Raw genomic sequence first — 19,763 nt, 5'->3', positions numbered from 1 at the left:
TTAAAAAAAAAAAATTAACCCTCTGGGGTCCAGGGTATAATTGGTCATTTTTCATTACATTTGATGTTTCCTCTACATTTCACCGTTAAAAACTATTTACTTTGCCTTGTTTGGTATCATTGTTTTCAGCACAACCTCACGTGTTTGAATTTACAGTTATGTTTTCATTTTGACATACTGTATTAATAAAATTGATCCAAAATCAGACAAAAAACATAAATCCCAAGTAGAAAAGTTTTTTGTAACAACCACAAACATGTTTATTTAATCATATTTCATAACTTTAATATAAATTGCCAATTTTAAAATCATATGCACAAGTTTCGCAGACAAAGTTATTTGCAGCCATTTACCTTTTACCCTTTTTTAAATAACCATTTCAAACTATTTACAGAACAATCAGCTGTTCTGCATTCAATAAGATGCCACACAAATTATTTGTGCCACTCCGAAAAAATAATTTCTGTCCACTATAAAGGAGAACATCACAGCCTGATACCTGCAGACAGCAGTCACCTCATTGTTATGACACACACACACAACACTACGCACTAACTAACTACACGAGACAACACATTAACTACACACTCCAAACATGTTAAGCGTCACAAACCTCTCACATCTCAAAACTCGCTCTCTTTCTCTTTTTCTGCTCTCTCTCTCTCTCATCACTCCTAAAACTTCCCCCTCTTCCTAAACAACCAAATGTCAGGTTGCCCTATCAGTTTTTGATTGGTGGACATTGTGAATTTTTCCACCAACACCAAAGGGGTGGGTTTTTGTTTTCTTTTTTTGGTCATAAGCAGAGTGCTTGCTAGCGCTGTCCTTAGACAGTAAACTTGACAAAACTATTGAGGAAAAAACGCCATGTATATATTGTTTATCATGACTCTGGTTTTACATGGCCTATCAACACAATTTAAAAATTCAAAATTTAAAAATATCACCTTGTTGCTTTGTCATCTTGAAGTGGTCATGTGATTGGCTTACCGACTACAACTACTTTATTCTTCCTCAGTTAAACAGCAGCACTCATGCGATTCTTTTGCCCCCTTAGCTCCAGGTGTTGTGCAAAAAAGTGATCGTTGGGCAGAAAGTGATTGCCACCCGCAGGAGCGCGCGCAGCTACTTAAAGCTGTAGCGTCCAGATTACTTACAGCTACTTCCGTGCAACTGATATAAGGTGCAGTAACCTAAACACAGCTTCAACCGTCTGTTTGTTGAAAAATAGTAACGTGACCGCTCCGCATTTTCTTGTTAGTAACGGTGTTGTAACGATAGGAATAGTAATTAGTTAGATTACTCGTTACTGAAAAAAGTAATGCCGTTAGTAACGCTGTTAGTTGTAACGCCTTTATTCCCATCACTGTTGTTAAGTCACTTAGAGTGTCCATATTTTTTACTGATGTATCTGGCTTCACCTTTCTCTCATTAAGAAGCTAGATGATAATTGATTACATATAAGTGTCTTGATTTTTAGTTTATTTATGCATGACCTCTTATTTCAGTGTTTCTACGTCCCAGTTTAAAAAGAGAGAAAGTATTCAATAAATAGCAATACTTTTTTTTTTTTTTTATATTGGAAGTGAAGTTCGACTTGATTTGTTTCGCACGACCTCTATAGGTGAAAGTTATCAGGCTGTATTTTGGTTTTTAAGGCAGACCCATTTGTTCGGGAGAATTTGGATTTTCTTTCTTTCTTTCTTTCTTTCTTTCTTTCTTTCTTTCTTTCTTTCTTTCTTTCTTTCTTTCTTTCAGTCCACACTCCACACCAGTTGGTGGCGGTAATGCACCATTTTGCTGTTTGCCGACCGCCAGTAAACCCTATACAGAAGAAGAAGACAAAAACTCCCCGAGATTACCCGACACACGCTTCGAACGTAGCACTCGTCAGAGGAAACATGGCGGAGGTCAGGAGTTGTTTTGGAAGGAGGGCGCACGGTTTCTTACACAAATTAAATAACTACTGCCTACGTGTCAGCCACAGTAAACACGAGAAAGGTGCCTCACACGGTTCGCCTTTGCCAGCAGGGCTTCTTTGGGGTGATAGTCATAATGGCAGGCCGTATGGAGCCAAAGACGCCGCGCACACAGACCGTGCTCTAGCTTCTCGGGACGGTTACACAAGTGTAAAGCCGGTGCTTGGTGCTATTTGGGAGAACGGAGCGGTTGCAGAAAATTACCATTACTATGTTCCTGAGGAGTTTTCTCTTTATAATAAGAACCAGGTACAAAGAGAAAACAGGAATCTGTCTCGTAAGTGGAGACGCGCCGGGTTTTGGAGGACTTCGCCCCGCACTTTCCGCCGACAGCAGAGCCCTTATAGTCAGCATTTGTACTGGCAACACGGGCAGCGGTCATTTATCAGGGCTTACAGCGGTGATGGAGCCAGATCCGAGCCTCTTTACAAAACCAAAACTGGCTACTATGATATCCTTGAAGTGGCACCTTCCGCCACTCGAACCCAGATAAAAACAGCGTACTACAAGCAGTCCTTCACCTACCACCCGGATAGAAACACTGGCAGCGAAGAGGCCACAGTCCGCTTTTCGGAGATCAGCGAGGCCTACACCGTGCTGGGAAACAAGGGGCTCAGGAAGAAATATGACCTGGGACTATTGAGTCTGGCAGACCTCACCGCTACAGTCAGGCCTTCCGTCAAGGACACGAGCGGGAGCGCAGGCAGACGGCAAACCGACAGCCGACGCTCCGTGGTGGACCCAGACGGCCGAGGAGGCATCTTTGATTTCGACCAGTTCTACAAGTCCCACTACAGCGAGCAGCTGCAGAGGCAAAGAGACATCCGAGTCCGCAAAGAGGAGATACTGAAGAAGAAACAGGACACTATAGGCGAGAAGGAAATGGGCAAGATGATGGAGCTGGGAGTTGGTATGCTGCTGGTGGTAGCCATAGGTTTACTAATCAACTTAAAACGGGGATGAATAAATCTGCTGGGAAATGAGGGACACTGTGGTCCCCCTTGAAACTCCTCCACTGATCACACTATTAAACATTTCACCTAATTTTAAGTCGGGTAGTAAATTGTCATGAAAATAAACAACAAGCATCCATTAGTTAAAGCTTTTTTCCCCCCGTTCAAATGTGTTGTTAAAAATAGCTCATTCTGGAGCTTTGATCAGCAAAAAAAGTGCAACATGCACATTTGCTGTTTGTGAATACATCATATAGAAGAGGTTAAATATGACAAAATAGAAATCACTTGTGGTCTTGGTTCATCCTGTATTACCTTTTGCACAGCAGCGCTTCGGTGGTTGGTTTACAACCGTTCACTTCAGCTCCTTTGGCTTTAATAAAGTCATTTGTCTGGTAGAAATTATACAAATGTTAATGACAAGCCAAGCTTCAATGGTAATGTGTTACTATTTATGACATATTTATAGTAATATAAGTAAAGGGTGTGGTAATATCTTGAAAGTCCAGCCAAAATGGGAATTAAAGCAACTTTATGGTTAAAATCAGATGGTTATTTTTAAAGAATGTGCCTTTGATTATATTTATTGTGAAATTACTGGGTATATTTTTTCAGATATTTAATGAATAAAAGACTTATGGGCACTGTTTGTGTTGCCTCTTTTTATTTGATTTTGTCAATGCATGTAGTGTTTTTAGTGAGAACAGATTTTAAAACATAAAAATAAATATTAATTACATAAAACAAGCATGTGTATGTCCAAAGATCACACGATTACAATGAATACTGTATATTTAAAATCGACAAAAGTAAACACAACACTGTTTTTAAAGTAGAAGCCTTCTTAAAACAACAAATACTTACAGCACATGTAGTGCATTTAGAAATTCACACACATCATCACATTTAAAAGTAAACAAGTCATATCAGTGCATATTAATAATGAACTCAGGTCAAATGAAACCTGCAGTGAATCTACACTCAAACGCAGTTAACATAATGATGTATTTTATAATTAAAAGTGCTTACAATACAAACAACACAAGAATCTGTTAAATAACATCACATAGCTTATTCTCGCAAGTCAGTCTTGCTCACTTGTTACTGTGTTTCTTCAGTCTGTGAAACAGCTCTGTAAACTGTGGAACAATTTCAGAATGTTCCTCTGTAAAATTACGAAGACTGTCTCATCATCTACAATACATAAAACAGACAATCTGGTGGATAAACATGACTGTTCCAACTTTCCTAAGAAGTGATGCTGCCATCCAAGTAAAAATGAGCTCGTCTTGAGCTAATCATACATTTTCTCAGTTTAAACATTTGATGTTTTCTATGCTCTGTGGATAAAATGTGTTTTTCAATGCAAATCACAGCATTTTGTTTTTAATCTACATTAACACGATGTCCCAACTGTGTGTGTATATCTGATCACTAACAATGTCTGGAGACCCGCAGGCAGGTGTGTGTCTTTCTTCAGATAACGGGGTTTAGAGCGTCATAGAGCCGCTGCACCGCCAGTTCCACCATCTCTCTGAGTGAATCGTCCTCTGTGCATTCATCTTCGTAGCACACAGACTGGTGAGGGGATAAGAAGTCAGCGACATACTCAAACACAAAATCAGCAGCTCCCATTAACAGGACAAAAGACCCTCACCCTTGTTTTCAAGCAAATGTGCACCGTCTTCCCGTCCACAGTCACAGAGATGATTTTACCATCGCTGAAGTTCACGCATTCTTCTCCAAACATGTCCCTGAAAACAGACAGCAGACAAATAACATAATTCATTAAGAGCTTAGCAACTATTTATCCGAGGAACTTCATTTCCATAAAAATATTCATGCTACTGCATTATAAAAATGTTTTATGGATTTATTCTGTCACTTACTGCAACATGACTTCTAGCCGAGTATGGAAAACATCCATGTCCATAGTGCTGCTCTGGGTCTCCATCACTGCTCATAAGGCAGAAAGCAGATCACTGGCATTAACCAGATAGCACCCGCCTCAAACTTACAGCAGCAACTAAACACACGTGTACACCACGTGCTTAATGGCGCTTTGTTAACTGTGTTTAAAAGATGGATGTAACATCGAGTTCTGAAATGTGAAACCAATGCAGTACTTCTAATGGCCCTTAGGGGGCGACTCCTCTTACAGCAAAAAATGTCAGTTTTTATGTTATAATTTCCCTGCTTTTCATTTGATTTATGACTTTAGTAAAAACATTCTTCAATTAAAGACTAAGACTATATATCTTTTAAATATTTTTTTTAAATTATGGTCACATGTAACATAATATATATGACAAAGTATAGTATGCTTAATTATTTGCAGTATCTTATCTGATTTATTATGAGAATGTAATGCCTGATCATTTGCACCCAAAACATCAAAAATGGGGGCAAAAGGGAGGAGATCGCGTTTAATCGATTATAACACGAGGTCCGAAATATAAGTGCTGACATGAGTAGTGTCCACAGAAACCTCTGAATCTCAGCTAAAAGCTCATGTAAACCATGTCTGCAAACAACAAACAAAGCAAAGACACCAGACAGTTAAAAGAGCAGTTACGTCACCATGAATCTGTGGACAGGTAATATCCATATCTTGATTTAGGATTTTCTGGACTTAAATGGGAACCAAAGCATATTTTCAAAGGTGTTATATGCTATAAAACAGCGGTCTCCAACCTTTTTTGCGCCACGGACCGGTTTATGCCCAACAATATTTTCACGGACCGGCCTTTAAGGTGTCGCGGATAAATACAACAAAATAAAACTAGTACCGGTACCGAAAAAAAGAAAATTTATTCATAACACACGTGAAGAGACCCAGGAAAACCGAGTAAACAATAAAAACGATAACAAAATAACGCTGAAAACCGATAAAAACCCTGAAAACTATACATTTCACACCTGAGCCTCAACTCTCGCGGCCCGGTACCAAACGACTGACGGACCGGGGGTTGGGGACCGCTGCTATAAAATACTTTTAAAAATTAGGTGAGGGAAATAAAAAATCAAATTTTCTATGTTTGAGTCACAGTAACTTCTGCAGTAATATTTACAGCTCTGATGACATCTCACCAGTGTTAGCTTTATTTTGACACCAAGACTGTTTACACAGAGTTTGTAATTGCAGAGAAATACATTTATTTTGGTCATTTCATTTTCGAGCAGGAAGGTCACCCTTCTTGTTATACCCTTTAGATGAATACAGAGTTTTTTAATTAAATACATATTCTTTAAATAATGTTCCCTTTTATAAAAAGTAGGATGATTAAAAAAAACTAAACATTTATTATAGCTCTGTCACGTAGAAAAAAACCTGTCTTTTTTCTGTGGTCTGTTATATAACATTAGGGGTATTCGTGGCAATTAACTTTTTAATCGACTAAGCGGGTCAAGTAAGAAACACTTAAATATTAAGTTAAATTTGAAAACTGTTTAAAAAAAATATATCCCCATTCCACATTTCAAAATGTCATGTGACAATCTGATTGGCTTAGGAGTGATGATGTCACAAGGATCTTTGATCCTTTGAAGTTTTTCCTTAAGTAGGGGTGAGAAACAGCAATTTTTAGTTCGTTTGTTTGCAGCCTTCAAACGTTCACTACAGAAAAATTTGGAAACCTCTCAGAGTCATCGGATACAAACGCCAACATGTATCCAAGATTACGGCAACCAAGACAAAAAGATTACGCCGCCTCTCCTTCAACGCGTGGCCGGCCAATTTCTCCAAATGGCCTCTTATCCATCCAAAGGGCATTACAGGAGAGTAGGAATGAAAACAACCATCTCCAGAACAAAATTCAACAAATTGAAGAAGAAAAACGTCACCTGGAGAAGAAGTGCTTACAAATGGAAGCACAAAACAAACACCTGGAAGAAACACTACAGCGCCAGCCCGACATCAACATTATTAATGAGGGCTGGGGGATCAAGTTTGCTCAAGCCAGAGAGCAGATTGTATTCCTCATCAAAGAAAACAAGAAAAAGAGCGCTGAAGTTAAAGAAATGTCCGAGCAGCTTCAAGGCAGGAAAGCGACGATTGATAAGATAGAGTGGGATCTCTAATACATGGACCAAAAGAATCACCTGCTCCAAAAAAAAGCTTGATGAAGCTGAAGAAAAAAATAAAGAAGTCCTCCAACAGAAGGAACAACAGGACACAAAGCAAAACGACCTGCAGCGCGAACTCCAAGGCATGCAGGAAAAGTACAGAATGGTGAAGGTAAGGTTGGATCAAACACTGGTCCAAAAGAAAGACCTCCTTCAAGAGAAAGAGCAAAAGCAAGAAAGACTGACAGAAGAAAAGTGCATTATCAAGGACTTTGAGAGTAAAAATCAAAAAATGCAAGAATTCTGTAATGAACTGAAGGTCAAAACAAGTGAGCTGGAGGGAGAAAAGGAAACACTGGAAAAACGATGCTCACAGATGCAGAAAAGGATCGATCAAATGGCAAAAAACAACTCAGAGCTCATTAAGGGGATATTGTTGGAATTCAACAACTTGAAGCGGGAAAACACAGAAATGCAGGCCCAAAAGCAAAAATAAGACAGAACGCATGAAGACCTGCAGTGTACGCTCCACGATATCCAGAAAAGAAATGAGCAGCTAGAAGGCCTGCACAAAGAAGATCAACTGAGAAATGCAGACCTGCAGAAGGCAAAGCTGACACAGGAGGCAACATCCAAAGACCTCAAACAAACATGCAAGAAACTTGAGAGGCAAAACACAGAAACCATCGATGAGTTGAGAACCCTCATCCTGGACAAAAAGGCCCTCGTGGAAAAGTCCATGAAAAAGAAGAAAAAATTCTTCAGCTTTTTCCGGAAGAGGAACTCTGCTGCTTCTTCAACTGATGTAGCCTCGTCTTGCTCCACCTCTGTTCACCCCCCCAACCAGTCCCGGCAGTTGACTGCCCCCTCCTGAGCCTGGTTCTGCCGGAGGTTTCTGCCCGTTTTAAGGCAGTTTTTCCTCCCCACTGTCGCCTAGTGCTTGCTCAGAGGGGATTGTTGGGGTTTTCTCTCCTCTACCTTGTTTCTTTATTTACTTGTTAACTTTTTTGCTCTTACTTCATTTTACCTTGTTTCTTTATTTACTTGCTTGTTTAACTTTTTGTTCAACTTATCTAACAAAATAAACCAGTTGGATTTATCCTTTGAGTATTGTTCATCTAATCTTTACAGAGTTTTTCCAAAACACTTTCAAACATTCAGATCTGTCTTTCATTTTCTTCTTGAAACCTCATGAATGGTGAACTAAAAACTCTGGAACATGGTTTGAAACACTGAAATTGTTTCAGCTGAAACTGGCAAGTCATACGTGCATGTGTGAGAGTCACAGGTTATATGGTGTCACTAGTCCGGTCATCATGTTTAGGCTCATTCACTCCAGAATTATTTAGGCCAAATCTTTAAAACTGTGTCATTGCACACACTTTTCAATCACACAAATGCAGGATTAAAGACAATAATTCCCAAAAAGTGTGCCATGAAGCAACTCCAGGTGTTTCATGGGTATTCGTGATAACAATCCCATATATAAAGTTCTGAGTGAACTGTTAATATAGTGCATGAGTACTTTGTGCACAGAACCCAATCCATTTGTGCAGTTTCTGGATGCTAGACCATAATAGGTGTATTACACATCCAAAGGTCCTGATTATAGCAAGGAGAAAAACAAAGGGGAACTTAATATGTCATAAAAACCAAAAACTAACAAGGAGTGCATGATCATCGACCAAAAGAAATGATTAAAGAAACAATCTAATGGCCAGAATCACCAAGACTATGACTTCTATGACATCAGGTGGATTGGGGATTTCAACAGCCCTTAGCTCAAATGTCACAGCCAAACTGTTTAATTTCAGGCTTCAAAGTGTGTGTGAACAAACCAGTGTGCGATTTCATCTTACCTACATCCATCTTTTATATGGGTCTATATAACCAAGCTGACCTTTTTGAGCCTTTGGGTTGGACTGCACCTCCAGTACCACGGTGGTGACAGCATCAGCATACATGTCATTTAGAGGGTTAGCTATCCACTGAAACAGCAGATAAAGACAAATTAATAAAACACAAGTCCCAAGCTGTCTCTGAGCATCACAACGTACACTCCCTTTAAAAATCTGTGGCTAGGAGCAGAAATAACCAATCATAAAGTTGTCCCTTAGATTTTATATGGCTACAAAGGAGAGTGATCCAGTCAATAGTCTGCACCGAACCAAACCCAGGATTGTAGTTCACTGGACACATGCACGTGGAAAGCAGCAGAAAACATAAATGAGTAGTTGCTATTACGTGGCACACTGGTGCAGTGTTCACCTTCTTACCTTGTTAAAAGGATTATTAGAGTGTTTCAGTGATATCAAACCCTGTGTCTATCCTCTAAAGAAATACATTTAGGACTCCCAGTTTTGCACACTGGTGTGAAAAGCACAGCGCTACGTTGTGGGCTCTCACCTCTAGCAGCACCATGCCGGCCTCTTGGATTAGAGTGATGTTTTTAAAGATCTTCAAAGTGTTCTTCTCAGTTCCGTCCAGCTCTTCAACATCACCTGAGAAAGACGGTCACCACTACGGGGTAAAAATCACTCACACGCTGACAAAACTCAAAAGGTTGCAGTACGTGTCAAACTGCAACAATGTGGGCAGTTGTGTTTTTTTGTTTCTTTTTATGAGTTTGGATGGTCTCAGACAGTCTACTGTCTGCAGAGATGGTCATCGAGATTCCCACAGAAATGGTCACGCAGTCTTACCTGTGAGATTCCTCAGATGGCAGACAAGCAGTGAGTAGGGTCCAGTGAAGGGGATGGCCTGGGTCTGTTTCACTGTACTCATGGCCAGCTCTGTGTACGCTGCAGAACAGACAGATCAGGTCAGTACAGCTCCGAGAGGAGGAATGTTTCATTCATTCATTCATAGTCTACTTTGGTTTAGTTTTGAGGCCAAATACCCCAAAACAATGACAGAGTCATGAAGCATCAACGCTACTAAAATGCCTTGGTGGCCCTGTTCTCCATCTGGGGACAATGAAAGTGAACTTACTGGAAAGGTCAGAGGGATTGAGGATGTGGTAGTTGAAATTCTTCTTCACCAGTATGCCTGATACCCTTTGACCCTGAACACACTTCTTATCAGCCAGTGAGCCCATCACCTGAGAAGAGAAGTGTATCCATTTTCAGTGGATTTGTCATTTTTAACAGTGTCATTAAAAAGCATACGCACAATTCAGCGACTGCTGATCACAAAAAGCGTACTGCACCTTAGCCAGCTTCTCTCCTCTGAAGTTCAGCGTGACAGCCTCAGTGTTGCGAGGGTTGTGGACTTCGATGTGAACCTCGTCGTTATCCTCGTACTCTCTGATCAGCGCGGCTTTCAGGCGCGCCATCTCATTCTGCTCCCCATGTACCAGGATCTGAAATTAAACATGTGCAACATTTTATGCAAAGGACAAAAAAAGACGAGTCAAGAGAACTGTGAATTTCACCACACTGTTTTCTTCTCATACCACATGTGGCGGTTTGAGGGCTCTGATGAACTCGCTGGTCTGCTGGTAATCAGTGTGGGCGGAGAAGGAGATGTAGTCCACCGACATCTTTAGCTGCAGCTTCTGTCCCGACATGGTGGTGATCTCCTCGGGCTCAGACATGATGTGCTGTAGAGTGTGCAAATAACTGAGGACTGATTTTACAATTATCTTCTTGATAAATCATTTAGTCAGTGAAAGGATTTAGAAAATAGTTAAAGAAAATGGCACGTAAATTGCTTTTAGAGCCTTCAGTTTGATTGCTTTGCCAAATTAATGACCTAAAAACTTCACATGTTCGATTCATTTTTATTAGAGAAAATGAACAAAGAACACTGAAAACTTTTTTTCCTTCTTCTTGTGGCAACTTAATTTCTTTTCTTTAAAAAATGAGTAATTCCTGTCTTTTGTCACAGCTTCTGAGTTTTAAATTTGATGGCTTGAAAATTGCTGTAAATAACGGCAATCTGGTGCAATTGAATCAGCATATCGATTATTAGATCACAGCATCTTTTCCCACTTTGCTCAGAAAATTTTTTTTTGCTGTCCTGCTGTGCTCTAACCTTGGCGAGTGTGCCCTCCACGCAGTAACCGGCGATGATAACTCCATTCCTCTTGTCGGTGCACCAGCTCTCAAAGAGCTCCCTGGAGAGCCCGCTCTGCATCATGCCCGGAGACGCCATCACCACGCTGGGGCCAATATCATCAAAGTGATCCATGCTCTGGAAAGAATAGACAGTGCTGCTTTATTTTTGGAGGGAGACAGTCAAGCCTGAGAATATGCACAGGGTTTCTGTGACAGTCTCTACCTTCAGATTGCTGATATGCTTGAAGACAAAAGGGTTGTTGATATTTATGGCCTTGCGGATCTTGTCGTTCATTGCGTTAACATATGTCTGGTACACAGCCATGCACTTCTTGGCCAGGGAAGAAGCATAATAGATGGGGATGTCATGGAGCTCTGGGTGATTCTGCCAGTACTCGTCTGCAAGAGAACATTAAACCCAATCTTACAGACTTCTATGAGTGATAATGGGATAAAGAGAAGACAAATAACCAAAGTCATAACTATCAGAGGAAATCCAGTGCTAAACATAAATTTGAACATTGAGGTTAACAATATTGACACACATTATCACATTTTCAGTATCAGGGAGTCAAACATGACTTCTAACCCAAGATAAGCAGCAGTTCCTGTGCTCGTCCCAAAGCAAACACAGGGATTAAACAGCGACCCTCTCTGTTGACAATGTCATGGACGGTGTTACAGAACCGAGCTTCTCGCTCTTCCCTTTTTTCATGGATGTGAGTGCCGTAGGTGGACTCCTGCAGAAAGACAAATAATAGTTTCTGACTATGTTTCGATCACCTACGGAGCCTTTTAAAAAGGTGTTCAATATGACTTATTATAGTTAAATAATGTCATACTATGATTAAGATGTCAGGTTTGACACTGGGGATCTCAGCTGCCATGAGGTGCCTGTCTTCTTGGCGGGAAAAGTCTCCTGTGTACAGAAGCTTTGGAGGGAAAAGGAGATGGGGAATATACATGTAGGTTAGCTTTTTTAAAAAAATTAAGCGAACAATCCTTTCTTATCATTATCGATTAAACAACAGCAATTTTACTTTGACTCCAGCTATTTCGATCATGAACATAGCAGCTCCCAGCACATGACCAGCGTGGTAGCACCAAAACTTGATCCCAGCCACCTCTTTGACCTCGTGGAAGTTGATTGTCTCTATCTTGTCCATGCTCTCCTCCAGGTCGGTTTCAGTGTAAAGCATGTCATCTGCCGAGATGTTACTGCAATAATAATAAAAATATGACTGTATGCTGCACTGCAATTAAAAGGTAATTGTCTCTAGGCACCTTTGCCCCTACCTGACTTTAACATAGTCTGATAGGAGCCAGCGGTAGATGGCTTTAGTGGCATGAGTCATGAAGGTCCTCCCTTTAAAGCTGGTCTTCTGGAGGAACCAGGGCAGAGCTCCACAGTGATCCAGGTGGAAGCTGAAATGAGAACACATAAAACCAGCAATAATTAGAGATCTAAACTGTCGTTTCTGTGCAGGAAAAATGTGAAAATGTAAAGGAGACAGGGCAGTTGAGCCTCACTGGCTGATCAGCAGCAGGTCTATCTCAGCTGGGTCAATCAAATCTATGTATGGGAGAGCGTCCATCCCCTCCAATCCAGGGTGAATGCCGCAGTCCAGCTGCCACACACAAATACAGCTTTGTTCATTTAAATCCAATCTGCATCAATGCTGCTTTCGGACATGAAATACTACAATGGCAACTATATGTCAAAATATATAAAATAATAAAATTAATTTAATTGTATTGAATGAATGGATCAAAAACAAAAAATTGCACTTTGTACTCCTTCAAACAGGTAACCGTAATATAGTTATTATTGCTATTGATATAAGTGTATAACCAATTATTTGTTATTATTTATTTTACCATAATTTTCCTTCCTTTGAACTCCAGGATAATGCATGACCGCCCAACCTCCTGCCCAGCACCGCTGCAACATGAGCCAAATACGGTATCAGTGCATGTATGTGGTTTTATGGTGGCACAATGAATCAGCCATAAAATATAATATTTATATGTATGTGCATATATCTAAAAAATAGAAATTAACTCACAGTGGACGAATCAGGAGCTGGTCGCTTTCCTCGGCAGGGACAATTATCTCTATTTTGCGTTTTGTGGCCATTCTGTTCTAAAATTTTAGTGTCATTTTTAAAATACAAAAAAATAAAATAAAATAATAATAACAAATCCGATAATACTGCACTCAATGTGTTTTCTGAATGAACTTCCGGGGGCGTGTCCAAAATACGCCCGACTGGAATCAAGTCGTGTGACAGAAGTTCCGAGACGCACGTCGGTTGGCTTTTACCAGCTTTGATCTAACATTTGTTAAACAACCCGACGCAAAAAGAGACACGGCAGTTAAATATATTAGCTCAATTTAGGATTATCTATTTTAAGTTCAGCAATGTATCGACACAATAATCCGTATTATTCGTAGGATTTTTATGTGTTTATTTTTCCTCTGCGTTGCGTCCCCTTTAAGTGGTGTTGGGTGTAGGCTTCAAAGCTCAAAGGGAAGCCGAAGAGTCAAACTGTGGATAAATAGAAAGTGGATTGGAAGAAAAGCAGATAAACGGTACACTGAGAGCACCTCGTTACAACAGGTATGTTTCAAGTCATGTTAGCGTTAGATAATTCACTCTCTTTACAAGCCCCTCCGAGGAAGTCCTCGGCTTGTAACTTTTAAAATGAATGCGACCAAGAGTGAGTAGGATAAGTTTGAGTCACTCAGGTTTTCTTGTAGCTACAGCACTACAAGCACAGAGCAGCTCGTAGTTTGGGTGATAGGCGTCTTAACCTTTGGTGTCTGTAGCCTGGGATTCCGTTAGCTTCATCTGTTTACAGACACGCTGTTCAAGCCGCACCTAAACGAGGCTGTTACAGTTGCAGGTGTAGTTTCCTGTTTAAATGGTGCTCCTGTTTTTAAACTTGGTGGTTGTACGCGTTGTTAAATAGTACTGTAATACTATACTATAATGTTAAAAAGTACAAATAATCTCACAAATTTGTGTTTATAATCGATATTATCAATTTAGGCTCTTGTTTGAGTGTTATATCGTCTGTTATTCTGAGTATTCTGGTCCTGAGTTATTTTCAGACTCAGACGTGATTAAACTCAAGTTGAAAGTGAAATGCGGTTTAGCAGCGGTGGTGACTGAATATACTGTAGCTTTTCTAGCCTTAGTTTAACTTTGCTTTCAGAGTTCCCAGGACAAGTACACCTTCCTACATGAAGAAACTACTCGAACAAATATCTCACCTTTCACTTGTGGATGTTGTTATTTTAATTAGGATGTCTTTTTGTGTGGATGACTCAAGGTTATTATAGTTTAACTAAAACTGGTCTAGAAGACTGAGGGAAAGGATTTTAGTTCGCTAGAATAAAAATAAAGCCCAATTTTTATTTTTTTATTTTTTAAAAAGAAACCAACCGGAAACATGTACTTGCCAAAGTAATACAAATTATATAAATATCCAAGAAATCTCATGAATTTCATGAAAGATATTTAGCAGTTGTTTTAAGCCAGCCCTCATTTCTTAATATTTTACTTTCAATGAAGCCACTAAACACACACCCATGAATCTTTTCTTTCTTTAAATTGCCATTAGTGGTTCAGAATGTCATCAGCATGTATAAAGGAGGAGAGGAGAACGGTCCAATGGTGAATGTGTGCAGCCATCTGTAAAACACACTACTCTCTCATGGTTTGGGCTGCTTTTCAGCCAGTGCTGTTGGGGACCTTTTTAAAATTGATGGAATTATGAACACAGAAAAGTACCATCAGATTTTAATCCACTGGGCAGTGCCATCGGGAAAGGGCCTGATTGGCAACGCCTTTATTTTCCAGAATGACAGTAATCCCAAAAACACTGCCAATGCAGTAAAAGTATACCAGGGTAGAGAAACACACAGTAGAACACTATCAGTCATGGATTGGCCTCCCCAGAGCCCAGACCCCCAGTGTCATTTAAGCAGTGTGGGATCATCTTTATTTTTCTTCTTCTCTTATAAGAAAGAGGAACAAACTAGGTATCAATTATTCAAACCGTATATGCTCCTGTGTCCTGCATTTAATTATTTATGGGCTCCATTAACACCTGAGAAGGCAGCCATGCTGCGCGTTTAACTCTGAGCCCTGTGATGATCCAGGTCAGCGGGTCTGGAGGGCTGGATGCGGTCGTCATGGTGAAGGATGTTCCGGAAAGGCAAAAAGCGCCACAGCAGCAGCAGCTCGCAAAGCAGTGAGATCAGCACAAAGAGCAAGGTGGTTAACAACACAAGCATGCAGACACGTGTGTCTTTGCGTTTCATTAAGGCGGCGCTGTCTAATGTTTCTGTCTCACTGCAGTCTGTGGACTCCAGCTTGGGAGGACTCTCCAGATCGAGTACTGTTGCCAGCCTTGACACGGACTCCACCAAAAGCTCAGGTCAGCTTGACTTCCTGTTAAAATTTTGAAGCAGCCTCGCAGTTTAATTTTCTAACTGGTGTTTTTTTTGTTGTTGTTGTTTTTTGTCTATAGGGAACAACACATCTGAGACATGCGCTGAGTTTCGGGTGAAATATGTGGGTGCTATTGAGAAGTTAAAGTTTGACATGAGCAAGACCCTCCAGGAACCGCTGGACCTCATCAACTACATTGATGCTGCTCAGGTAAGAAGCTGGAGAAAGATCTGGGCACATTTTAACTTTAACCTTTCTCCTTGGAAACATGCTGTAATTATTCTGATATAAAACAGAGAAGGTACTGCAAATTTTGCTTCCTCTTCTCATAGCAAGATGGAAAGCTGCCATTTGTTCCCGGAGATGAGGAGATGGTTCTCGTAGTGTCCAAGTACGGCGTCAAGGTGGCGTCGCTGGACCAGTGTGTGAGTAGTAAAGGAATAGAAAGGTGGTACACAGTCATTTCGAAGAGTATCCCAAGAACGGAGGAACATTTTGGTGTCTAAACTACAACAACTGAGCTCCTCGGTTACCTGAATTTTAAAAAGAAGAGGTGATGCAACAGGGTGGTAAACATGCTCCTGCCCTCAATGCACTGAAAAATGTTGCTGGCATCAAATTCAAAGTGAGCGTGAATTCTGTGAATGTGCAGTGAAATTTCACACTTCCAACCTTTGATGTGATTTGATTTAACAGTTTAATTTTAACGTAATTTAACTTAAATTAAACATGGCACACAAATGATTTGCAAATCATTTTTGGAAACGGAGTTAACAAATTGAAAAAGACCCCTACTATGTGTTTTTGTTCTACACTCTCAGAATGTGCTGCATCGCCATCCTCTCTACCTGATCGTGCGTATGCTGTGCTACGATGACGGGCTAGGCGCGGGGAAGAACCTGCTGGCTCTGAAAACCACTGACACAGAGCAAGAAGAGTGCAGCATCTGGGTGTACCAGTGCAGCAGCTCAGTAAGTACGAAATGGAAGGTCTTTTACACGGTCACTGTGCGTTTCCTTTCCCTGATGCGTGACATCTGCTGTCTGTCTGAACAGGAGCAGGCGCAGTCCATCTGCAAAGTGTTGTCGGCCTCCTTCGACTGCGTTCTGACATCAGACAAGTCTAGAGGCTCCGAGTGAGAGTTGGGATGAGAGCGAAACATCTGCAAAACCAGCAACAGTTAGACAACCAGCATTGTTATTGGCAAAAATGTTGCACCTTTGCTTTCTTACCCTTCTGAGAGGTCATCTAAAGGGCAGATCTGATGGTGCGTAATCTTTGTTATTGATGGAAAAGTCTGGCGTGAGCTAGCTGTTGTTCCCCTTCCTGTAATCCATCCAGTTAAAACAGAACTGTGGTGAATTTTTCTGAGTCACTTCCCTGGAATTTGTTGTTTTTTTGCCTTCTCACAATAAATATTAAAAGAAGGTGTAGTAAGGAGGCAAACGGTTGCATTAAATATAGCTTTGGGACACAATGCAGAGCTTTTATAAGTGTAACGTTAAGTGTATTTAATGTACGCAATGGTACTACATAGTGCTAAAACTTTGCTGGCATATGTTAATTCACGGAAGACAATCATCGGATTAACTGCTCGGTACACAGATGTGACAGCTGGCTTCAAGAGGAAATCACTCAAATCCCTCTTCAGGTTTTGAAACCCTGTGAGTGTTTTGTTTTCTAACAGCAGTATTGGTACAATAGTGGTCGCTTTTTGACCAGAAGGAATGTTACAAATATCGCCTGACTTTTTGGACACATTGATCTTAATTTGTGGGATTTATTCATTTTTAAAGATTTACTTGAGCTTATTTTAAAATTCTTTTTTTTTTTTTTAAACTCTTGGTACCAAAAGTGTGATTAGCTGGGAAAAAGTAAATTTTAACAGGCTGGTAGCGACACATGTAAGATTTTGTGGGACTTGTTTACAGTTGTGGTACTAACTTGACTTCACCTTGTGAAATAATACTTTGGTCCAGTTGAAAATGTGTGTGAAGAAGGAAAATAAAGACGTGGATCAGGTACAGCAGAGGAGCGTTTTCCTTTTCTTGAGTGCATTTGCCAGCAGAGGGAGCTCATGAGACATCATTTAACTCTTAGCTTGACAAGATTGTTTTTAAAATGCAGGTCACGAAATATGGTAATGGAAGAAAAAACACTTGCTGCTGGATCACAAACTCTGAAGAAGAAACACACCGACGCCTTGCACTATTTCAGATTTTATTGTTCCAGTTTGTTTGTTTTTCTCCGATTTACTTGCACAACAGAGTTAGGAGTCAATGCAGTGATTCACAGACTGTTAATGAGAATGATTTGAATAGTGTTTGTGTGTGTGCGTGCACACATTAGTATCTGTATTCATGTTTACAGCACACACACAGGCCCAGCTGAGGTTGTGTGACTGCTCATCACCACAGTGCATTAAAAGACATTTACTGCCCGGGTTAACCTGCTTTTTTTTTTTTTTTTTTTCCCCTCCTTTTATTTTCAATATTTTACATTTAAATATCCACAAACAAAACCTGCTCTATTTACACAAACAGATTTAACAATCCAGTGAGTTAATAATCAACACGGTGGAGAGAGTGCGCATCAGCTACCACCCTCTCGCCATTCACAAATCCACGAAAGGCTCCGATTTCAGGTTAAATGCCTAAATATCAACAATATGAACAGAGAGAAAGTTGCTCTGCAACTAAAATGAAGTTAATTACACTATGTTTAATATTTATTTCACAATGCATTAGATAAACTTGTCTTAAAAGTACTATATGAGGCTTAAGCTGCAGGAAGGGTGTTCCCTCTCTATTTAGCTCATCTGTGAAGAAAAAGTCTCGAGGAAGCAACAAAAGTCACAGAGCTTACTCCCGCTTTTCATCTCATTCCCACGCTCTCATTTTTTTTGCTCCCTGTTATTTGAATATGCTTTCGTTTGCAGCTTATTTCCGTACAGACAAAACATGCACTCGCACATACAAGCACACGCTTCTATTCCTCTAATAAGGCAGATGACAGGCAGAGATGGCCTGAGGTGTCAGGACTCAGCATAAAGGTAATTACTGCCTGTTGCAGCTCCAGTCAGCACTGCATCAGGAGGAAGAAGAGGAGGAGGAGGAATAACTGGAGTGTTGCTTTTGAATATGACCCCCTGCCCCGCAGCTTAAATTGGGGCAGACAGTGTGCATGTGTGGGGGAAAGCCTTGCAGAGGATGCATGTTCCTATTACTCTATGCCGGCTCGGGAAAGTGGACTCTCCCAGGTGTGATGGGCTGGAGGCTATTTTAACATGCAGCATCCCCGTTCTCGATTGCCAGTCAGTCACTGAAATTGGGTCAGGGAAAGGCTCCCTTGGGTGCAACTTCCAGCATATTTTAAGGTTAACTTAGCACCATTAGAAAAACCTCCACACGGGAGGGCTACTACATATGTGGAAAGCTGCACCTAAAAGCAGGCATTTCAGAATTGCTCATGCACAGATATGGAATGTAAGCATGGGGACTAAGTTCACATTGACAGCTGTTAGTAAGTTAAAACACAACGCTGTGATCTTCTCAGTGCTGTCGCTTTAAGGACTGTCTGTATAATGGAGAAAATGGATGACAGGAATCCTGTACATACATGTCAACAAGGGAAAAGACAAGAAAAGTGCATTTATTGTGAGAGGACATTCACTACAATCATCTTTGTTTTGTTTTTCTTTTTTAACTGCAAGCATTAAAACCACAGAGTCCGATGAGTCCCCTGTGACACCCAGACTCGCTGGAGCAGCAGTGACGCTTGAACGAGCTCGCTCAAGACGCCAGCGAAGATGGTGATGATGGTGCCGATGACGTCGACTGCAAACACTGGGGGCGATGGTGGATGTTTTGTCGGTGATAGTGGGACGTGTGATACTTCCCGAGTCCCGGATTTCAGTCGGCGATGAAGTGCACAAACGTAACGGGGAAGGCGCCTCTTCTCATTGGCTCGCCTTCGATGTGGCCCAGCTGCGAAGAGCAAAGACAGATGAGACGTGAGGTCGGAGGACGATATGAGGCAGCCATGACAAGAAAACAGAGGGGTTTAGTCTGTTTGGGTAGAAATGCTTAAATTATTTGAGTCAACTAAAGTATGCACAGACTTCATCTAAAAGATGGACATAGCCACGGGGAAGTCACCTACTGGCTGACTAAAGTTGTGTAGCCTCAGGCTGAGCGTTTGGACAAACACCTGGATCTGACTGAGCTGTATGCAATAAGACTTGAAGCG

The 19,763-nt window shown here is 40.8% G+C and overlaps 4 protein-coding genes and 1 pseudogene across 7 annotated transcripts in view; 3 read left to right on the top strand and 2 right to left on the bottom strand.

Annotated features, from left to right (window-relative positions):
- The first annotated feature begins 1,772 nt into the window (after nucleotides 1–1,772).
- LOC147307238 (uncharacterized) lies at nucleotides 1,773–3,843 on the top strand. The gene has a single exon (XM_086274904.1). It carries the CDS (start codon nucleotides 1,788–1,790, stop codon nucleotides 2,940–2,942), a length of 1,155 nt encoding a protein of 384 aa, XP_086131030.1. The 5' UTR covers nucleotides 1,773–1,787; the 3' UTR covers nucleotides 2,943–3,843.
- Nucleotides 3,580–13,582, bottom strand: LOC147307236 (cleavage and polyadenylation specificity factor subunit 3). The gene is made up of 18 exons (XM_086274902.1): nucleotides 13,122–13,582; nucleotides 12,934–12,997; nucleotides 12,586–12,683; nucleotides 12,352–12,480; nucleotides 12,096–12,273; nucleotides 11,898–11,987; nucleotides 11,645–11,795; nucleotides 11,279–11,454; nucleotides 11,033–11,191; nucleotides 10,452–10,598; nucleotides 10,206–10,358; nucleotides 9,989–10,097; nucleotides 9,700–9,798; nucleotides 9,404–9,498; nucleotides 8,898–8,985; nucleotides 4,822–4,888; nucleotides 4,590–4,686; nucleotides 3,580–4,510 (listed from the first exon to the last, which is right to left on the bottom strand). The coding sequence occupies exons 1-18, from the start codon at nucleotides 13,190–13,192 to the stop codon at nucleotides 4,409–4,411; spliced, it is 2,073 nt and encodes a 690-aa protein (XP_086131028.1). The 5' UTR covers nucleotides 13,193–13,582; the 3' UTR covers nucleotides 3,580–4,408.
- LOC147307237 (uncharacterized) lies at nucleotides 6,559–8,022 on the top strand (annotated as a pseudogene).
- itgb1bp1 (integrin beta 1 binding protein 1) lies at nucleotides 13,353–17,544 on the top strand. The gene is made up of 7 exons (XM_086274905.1): nucleotides 13,353–13,676; nucleotides 15,224–15,338; nucleotides 15,423–15,501; nucleotides 15,595–15,725; nucleotides 15,848–15,940; nucleotides 16,337–16,486; nucleotides 16,571–17,544. The coding sequence occupies exons 2-7, from the start codon at nucleotides 15,267–15,269 to the stop codon at nucleotides 16,652–16,654; spliced, it is 609 nt and encodes a 202-aa protein (XP_086131031.1). The 5' UTR covers nucleotides 13,353–13,676; nucleotides 15,224–15,266; the 3' UTR covers nucleotides 16,655–17,544.
- The window catches only part of asap2a (ArfGAP with SH3 domain, ankyrin repeat and PH domain 2a), a 58,590-nt gene continuing 56,161 nt past the window's right edge, over nucleotides 17,335–19,763 (bottom strand). For all 4 annotated transcript variants that reach the window (XM_086274899.1, XM_086274898.1, XM_086274900.1 and 1 more), the window contains one exon: nucleotides 17,335–19,501. In XM_086274899.1, coding sequence (XP_086131025.1) covers nucleotides 19,427–19,501 — 75 coding nt within the window. In that variant the 3' untranslated portion in view covers nucleotides 17,335–19,426. The remainder of the gene's footprint in view (nucleotides 19,502–19,763) is intronic.

Source organism: Aulonocara sp. 'chitande type north' Nkhata Bay, linkage group LG19 (genome assembly GCF_057382095.1).
Source record: "Aulonocara sp. 'chitande type north' Nkhata Bay isolate Kocher_YH1m ecotype deep benthic linkage group LG19, A_spYH_male_GT1.1, whole genome shotgun sequence".
Lineage (NCBI taxonomy): Eukaryota > Metazoa > Chordata > Actinopteri > Cichliformes > Cichlidae > Aulonocara > Aulonocara sp. 'chitande type north' Nkhata Bay.
Note: the sequence above shows the minus strand (reverse complement) of the source record. Positions and strands in the feature narration are given on the sequence as shown.